Below are 6,960 nucleotides of genomic sequence, written 5' to 3'. Positions count from 1 at the left end.
TCAACAGTCTTTAGAAATTGGTTGAGGTTTTTCCTTTGAGAAATGAAGAAGTAGCCATGTTCAGAATGAGGCTCCAGTGAAGTGTACTGTTTGTTAGAGGAGCGTGACCAGAAAGCATGCTACACATTGTTTTCCTCCGGTATTGAACACAGATCATCCCGTCTTCAATTTGATCGATTATTTACGTTAAAAAATACCTAAAGTTGTATTACAAAAGTAGTTTGACATGTTTGGACAAAGCTTACAGGTAACTTTTGAGATAATTTGTAGTCACGTTGTGCAAGTTGGAACCAATGTTTTTCTGGATCAAACACGCCAAATAAATTGACATTTTGGATATATATCGACGGAATTAATCGAACAAAAGGAACATTTGTGATTTTTATGGGACATGTTGGAGTGCCAACAAAAGAAGATCGTCAAAAGTAAGGAATTAATTATATATTTATTTCTGCGTTTGTGTCAAGCCGGGAGGGTTGAAATATGATGGTCTGTGATTGTTAGCTGGGGTGCTATCCTCAGATAATAGCATTGTTTGCTTTCGCCGTAAAGCATTTTTGAAATCTGACACGTTGGCTGGATTCACAACAAGTGTAGCTTTCATTTGGTATATTGAATGTGCGATTTCATGAAAGTTACATTTTTATAGTAATTTATTTGAATTTGGCGCCCTGCATTTTCACTGGATGTTGGCCAGGAGGGACGCTACCGTCCCACATATCCCAGAGAGGTTAAATACATTTTTTGGGATTTATAAATGAATGATATTGTCACGCGGGACTAGGTGGGTGCAGGAATCAGACGCAGAGAGAGTTCCACTGGGGTATAGTGTTCTTTACTAAAAAGGGATCGGTGGCGGCTAGTAGGATGGTGACGACGACCGCCGAGCACCGCCCGAACAGGTAGGGGAGCCAACTTCGGCGGAGGTCGTGACAGATATATATCCATTGATTCTTAAAGAATAAAACGTATAAATGCCTCATGATCTTAATTCAACTGTCACATTCCATGGGAACCCAAAATAGAAGCTTGTTTTACGCCAATATTTCTAAACAAAGTAAATGTAAACAAACACTGTTTAGCCTCAAAATATGGTTAAAACTATAATGTTGATATCATGGATGGTCAGTCCTGTATAGCCTCATAACATGGTTATAACTATAATGTTGATATCATGGATGGTCAGTCCTGTGTAGCCTCATAACATGGTAATAACTATAATGTTGACATCATGGACGGTCAGTCCTGTGTAGCCTCATAACATGGTTAAAACTATAATGTTGATATCATGGATGGTCAGTCCTGTATAGCCTCATAACATGGTTAAAACTATAATGTTGATATCATGGATGGTCAGTCCTGTATAGCCTCATAACATGGTTATAACTATAATGTTGATATCATGGATGGTCAGTCCTGTATAGCCTCATAACATGGTTAAAACTATAATGTTGATATCATGGATGGTCAGTCCTTGCATTCGGAGCTCTATCTTTGAATTTGAGAGTGGTTACATTTCTCAAGCACCCCCCCCCCCCCCCCCCCGCTTTTTACCAGAACAATGGCGGAGAGAACGCTTTGTTATTCTGTTAACTGCTGATAGCTGCATTAACTATCAAAAACCCCACGTTTCAAGAAACACCAAGGAACAAATACGTTACTAGAAACTACTTTTATTTTATTATTGAGATGAAGCTGAAAACTTAGTTGGAGGCGATGGTCTGGTCGATGTAAGAGCGGAGCTCGGTGACGCGGGCGTACACTCCGGGCATAGTGGTGGTGCAGGTTCCACTGCCCCAGGACACAATACCAACCAGGGTCCAGGCACCAGCCTTCTCACAGACCAGGGGGCCACCAGAGTCACCCTGCAGGAACATAGAAAGAGTTAGAGTCTCTCTCTAGGGATTTCTTTTTATGTTCAGAGTTTGTGCTCGGCTGTTTCCCCCAAAAAAGTTAAGAACTAAGGAAACACCGAGCTTTTGTTGATGCAATGTCTGTTTAAGCTAAAGTGTAAATAACTGTAAAAGTTCAGATTGAACGTCTTCCATTAGTCAGATGGTGGAAGGTTCAGTGTCATGGTAACAGTGCGTCAGGGTGCCATATGGTTTGTGTACGCTTGCAAAAATCAGGGATTCTTCCAACTAGGAAGTCTGAAAACCCTGGCAATGTTTTGGCAGTTGACCGGAATGTTCCAACCCTATGGTTTGTGTTTACTTACCATGCAGGAAGAGGCGCCATCGGCTCCAGCGCAAATCATGAGGTCGCTGATTTTGGAGCCCCAGAACTTCTGGCACTGAGCCTTGGTCAGCAGGGGAAGAGCAGCCTGCTGCAGCAGGGCAGGGGTGTCAGCCGCTGGAACCAGAGGACACCAAGGGTCAGGTAACACTTAAAAACCGATTAGCCAATCACCATCTTTCTCACATTTATTAGACTACTAGCAACTCAGGACTACACTGAAACGTCATTTTTTCAAATAGATTGAGCCAACTGAAACGTCATTTTTTCAAATAGATTGAGCCAACTGAAATGGAATTTTTCAAATAGATTGAGCCAACTGAAATGGAATCTTTCAAATTGATTGAGCCAACTGAAATGGAATCTTTCAAATTGATTGAGCCAACTGAAATGGAATCTTTCAAATTGATTGAGCCAACTGAAATGGAATCTTTCAAATTGATTGAGCCAACTGAAATGGAATCTTTCAAATTGATTGAGCCAACTGAAATGGAATCTTTCAAATTGATTGAGCCAACTGAAATGGAATCTTTCAAATTGATTGAGCCAACTGAAATGGAATCTTTCAAATTGATTGAGCCAACTGAAATGGAATCTTTCAAATTGATTGAGCCAACTGAAATGGAATCTTTCAAATTGATTGAGCCAACTGAAATGGAATCTTTCAAATAGATTGAGCCAACTGAAATGGAATCTTTCAACTATACCGAACATACCGCTAGTCCAAAAAAAACTAAACCAAAGTTTGTCTGACTTTACAATGAGGCCTATAAAAGCTGTCGTGATTGGTTACCGTTGTAGCGGGTCAGACCCCAGCCGGAGGTCACACACGTCATGCCACCGGGGAAGTCATCGTTGGTCTCAGCAACGCACACGGGGGACACACGGGTTCCCAAGAGGGCGGGGGTGGCCAGCTTGATCAGGGTGATGTCGTTGTTGATGGTGAAGCCGTTGTATTTGGGGTGCTTGAAGACCTAGTAAGGAAGGACACGAGGCGACAACGTTTTGAGAATTTAGATTGAAAGTTAATCCACTGAGCAGATCATTATCGTTTGAGTTGATGTGACTTCAAAAGGTGGAACTTTTTACTGATCTTTATCTTTACTTCAAAATAAAAGTCTAGATGTTAAAAGTTGTAGTAATAGTTGTGTGTATGTGTGTGGTTGTTTACCTGGCCAACATTGATGGTCTGGATGTTCTCAGCGTTGGACGAGCGATCGTGCTCTCCCAGGATCACACGGTGAGAGGTCCTGAAATAGTTTCACAAAATAAACATAATTTAGCTACTTTAGCAATATGCTAGCCGGCTTTGAGCTAATTAGCATTAGCATTATCTAGCTTATAGCTAGTTTTTAGTTAGTTAGCATTAGCCAGCTTTTAGCTAGTTAGCAATAGCTAGCTTTTAGCTAGTTAGTATGAGCATTAGCTAGATTTTTAGCTAGTCTTTAGCTAGTTAGCATTTTGCTACATTTATGAAGGTTATGGCTCAGCAGCCAGCACTCACTTCACGCTGCAGTGGGCAGCAGTCACAACCCAGTTCTCGTTGATCAGAGAGCCGCCGCAGAAGTGGAATCCAGTGTAGTCCTGGAGGGACACCTGCCAGGGCCAGGAGCCGGGCACAGCCTCCTCACCGTTGACGATGCGGGAGTAACCAGACACCACAGGCTGGATGGCGGGGGTTCCACAGCCTAAAGACAGAGATTATGGGTCAGGGGTCAGGTTTGGCTGCTCTAACAGAGATTCTAACAGTGACAGTTTCTGAAATACGTCTATACAGAATATAAATACATTGCTGCCTATTGTAGTACCACTTGAAATGTTATTGAGGAATCCTAAAAGGTATCCTACAAGGTATCCTACAAGGCATCCTACAAGGCATCCTACAAGGTATCCTCCAAGGTCTCCTACAAGAGGTAATCTACAAGGTATCCTACAAGGCATCCTACAAGGTATCCTACAAGGTCTCCTACAAGAGGTAATCTACAAGGCATCCTACAAGATATCCTACAAGAGGTATCCTACAAGGTATCCTACAAGGCACCCTACAAGGTCTCCTACAAGAGGTACCCTACAAGGTATCCTACAAGAGGTAATCTACAAGGCATCCTACAAGATATCCTACGAGAGGTATCCTACAAGAGGTATCCTACGAGAGGTAATCTACAAGGCATCCTACAAGATATCCTACAAGGCAGACATTGGCATACACATGGACATGTTCTCACCGTAGGCTGCGCCGGCGAAGGCAAGGCAGGAGAGGAGCAGCAGACAGTTCATGTTTTCAGCGTGATGGAGTGAGGCACACAGCGGGGTCTTTTATACAGGAACCACTGGTCTGACTCTGCATTCCCATCCACCCCCTGTGTGTGTGTGTGTGTGTGTGTGTGTGTGTGTGTGTGTGTGTGTGTGTGTGTGTGTGTGTGTGTGTGTGTGTGTGTGTGTGTACCTCACCTGTCCCTCTGCAGATAACAGGGGACCTTTTCTCACACCGTTATAGAACATTACGGGGTTACGAAAAGGGCATTTTGTTGGAATATTTATTGAAAATGACCAATGGAAGAAAAAAAATGATGGAGACAATGTTGGCTTGTGGTAAATCATTACCCAAAGGATAGCCTCGCTCTCTCTGAAAGCCTGATAGCTATGTTACTAAGACAACTAGTGAAGGGCGGCAGGTAGCCTCGCTCTCTCTGAAAGCCTGATAGCTATTTTTTTATTTTTTATTTTTTTTATTTCACCTTTATTTAACCAGGTAGGCTAGTTGAGAACAAGTTCTCATTTGCAACTGCGACCTGGCCAAGATAAAGCATAGCAGTGTGAACAGACAACACAGAGTTACACATGGAGTAAACAATAAACAAGTCAATAACATGGTAGAAAAAAGAGAATCTATATACAATGTGTGCAAAAGGCATGAGGTAGGCAAAAAATCGAATAATTACAATTTAGCAGATTAACACTGGAGTGATAAATCATCAGATGAACATGTGCAAGAAGAGATACTGGTGTGCAAAAGAGCAGAAAAGTAAATAAATAAAAGCAGTATGGGGGGTGAGGTAGGTAAATTGGGTGGGTAGTTTACAGATGGACTATGTACAGCTGCAGTGATCGGTTAGCTGCTCGGATAGCAGATTTTTAAAGTTGTTGAGGGAGATAAAAGTCTCCAACTTCAGAGATTTTTGCAATTCGTTCCAGTCGCAGGCAGCAGAGAACTGGAAGGAAAGGCGTCCAAATGAGGTTTTAGCTTTAGGGATGATCAGTGAGATACACCTGCTGGAGCGCGTGCTGCGGGTGGGTGTAGCCATCGTGACCAGTGAACTGAGATAAGGCGGCACTTTACCTAGCATAGCCTTGTAGATGACCTGGAGCCAGTGGGTCTGACGACGAACATGTAGCGAGGGCCAGCCGACTAGGGCATACAGGTTGCAGTGGTGGGTCGTATAAGGTGCTTTAGTAACAAAACGAATGGCACTGTGATAAACTGCGTCCAGTTTGCTGAGTAGAGTGTTGGAAGCTATTTTGTAGATGACATCGCCGAAGTCGAGGATCGGTAGGATAGTCAGTTTTACTAGGGTAAGTTTGGCGGCGTGAGTGAAGGAGGCTTTGTTGCGGAATAGAAAGCCGATTCTTGATTTGATTTTGGATTGGAGATGTTTGATATGAGTCTGGAAGGAGAGTTTGCAGTCTAGCCAGACACCTAGGTACTTATAGATGTCCACATATTCTAGGTCGGAACCGTCCAGGGTGGTGATGCTAGTCGGGCGTGCGGGTGCAGGCAGCGAACGGTTGAAAAGCATGCATTTGGTTTTACTAGCGTTTAAGAGCAGTTGGAGGCCACGGAAGGAGTGTTGTATGGCATTGAAGCTCGTTTGGAGGTTAGATAGCACAGTGTCCAAGGAAGGGCCGGAAGTATATAGAATGGTGTCGTCTGCGTAGAGGTGGATTAGGGAATCGCCCGCAGCAAGAGCAACATCATTGATGTATACAGAGAAAAGAGTCGGCCCGAGAATTGAACCCTGTGGTACCCCCATAGAGACTGCCAGAGGACCGGACAACATGCCCTCCGATTTGACACACTGAACTCTGTCTGCAAAGTAGTTGGTGAACCAGGCAAGGCAGTCATTAGAAAAACCGAGGCTACCGAGTCTGCCGATAAGAATATGGTGATTGACAGAGTCGAAAGCCTTGGCCAGGTCGATGAAGACGGCTGCACAGTAATGTCTTTTATCGATGGCGGTTATGATGTCGTTTAGTACCTTGAGCGTGGCTGAGGTGCACCCGTGACCGGCTCGGAAACCGGATTGCACAGCGGAGAAGGTACGGTGGGATTCGAGATGGTCAGTGATCTGTTTGTTGACTTGGCTTTCGAAGACCTTAGATAGGCAGGGCAGGATGGATATAGGTCTGTAACAGTTTGGGTCCAGGGTGTCTCCCCCTTTGAAGAGGGGGATGACCGCGGCAGCTTTCCAATCCTTGGGGATCTCAGATGATACGAAGGAGAGGTTGAACAGGCTGGTGATAGGGGGTGCGACAATGGCGGCGGACAGTTTCAGGAATAGGGGGTCCAGATTATCAAGCCCAGCTGATTTGTATGGGTCCAGGTTTTCCAGCTCTTTCAGAACATCTGCTATCTGGATTTGGGTAAAGGAGAAGCTGGGGAGGCTTGGGCGAGTAGCAGCGGGGGGGGCGGGGCTGTTGGCCAAGGTTGGAGTCGCCAGGAGGAAG

At 44.3% G+C, this 6,960-nt stretch overlaps 1 protein-coding gene across 1 annotated transcript; it reads right to left on the bottom strand.

The window, feature by feature from the left end:
• Positions 1-1,657: 1,657 nt before the first annotated feature.
• Positions 1,658-4,586, bottom strand: LOC129844112 (chymotrypsin A-like). The gene is made up of 6 exons (XM_055912504.1): positions 4,461-4,586; positions 3,740-3,923; positions 3,407-3,485; positions 3,029-3,209; positions 2,219-2,352; positions 1,658-1,865 (listed from the first exon to the last, which is right to left on the bottom strand). The coding sequence occupies exons 1-6, from the start codon at positions 4,510-4,512 to the stop codon at positions 1,704-1,706; spliced, it is 792 nt and encodes a 263-aa protein (XP_055768479.1). The 5' UTR covers positions 4,513-4,586; the 3' UTR covers positions 1,658-1,703.
• Between the last annotated feature and the right edge of the window lie 2,374 nt (positions 4,587-6,960).

Source organism: Salvelinus fontinalis, unplaced genomic scaffold (genome assembly GCF_029448725.1).
Source record: "Salvelinus fontinalis isolate EN_2023a unplaced genomic scaffold, ASM2944872v1 scaffold_0174, whole genome shotgun sequence".
NCBI lineage: Eukaryota > Metazoa > Chordata > Actinopteri > Salmoniformes > Salmonidae > Salvelinus > Salvelinus fontinalis.
Note: the sequence above shows the minus strand (reverse complement) of the source record. Positions and strands in the feature narration are given on the sequence as shown.

Coding starts and splice junctions, on each gene's coding strand:
- LOC129844112 (XM_055912504.1), bottom strand. CDS start 4,512: ATGAACTGTCTGCTGCTCCTCTCCTGCCTTGCCTTCGCCGGCGCAGCC. Junction 3,210..3,406: donor AGACCATCAATGTTGGCCAG/GTAAACAACCAC, acceptor CTTCCTTACTAG/GTCTTCAAGCACCCCAAATA. Junction 1,866..2,218: donor ATGGCGCCTCTTCCTGCATG/GTAAGTAAACAC, acceptor ATGTTCCTGCAG/GGTGACTCTGGTGGCCCCCT.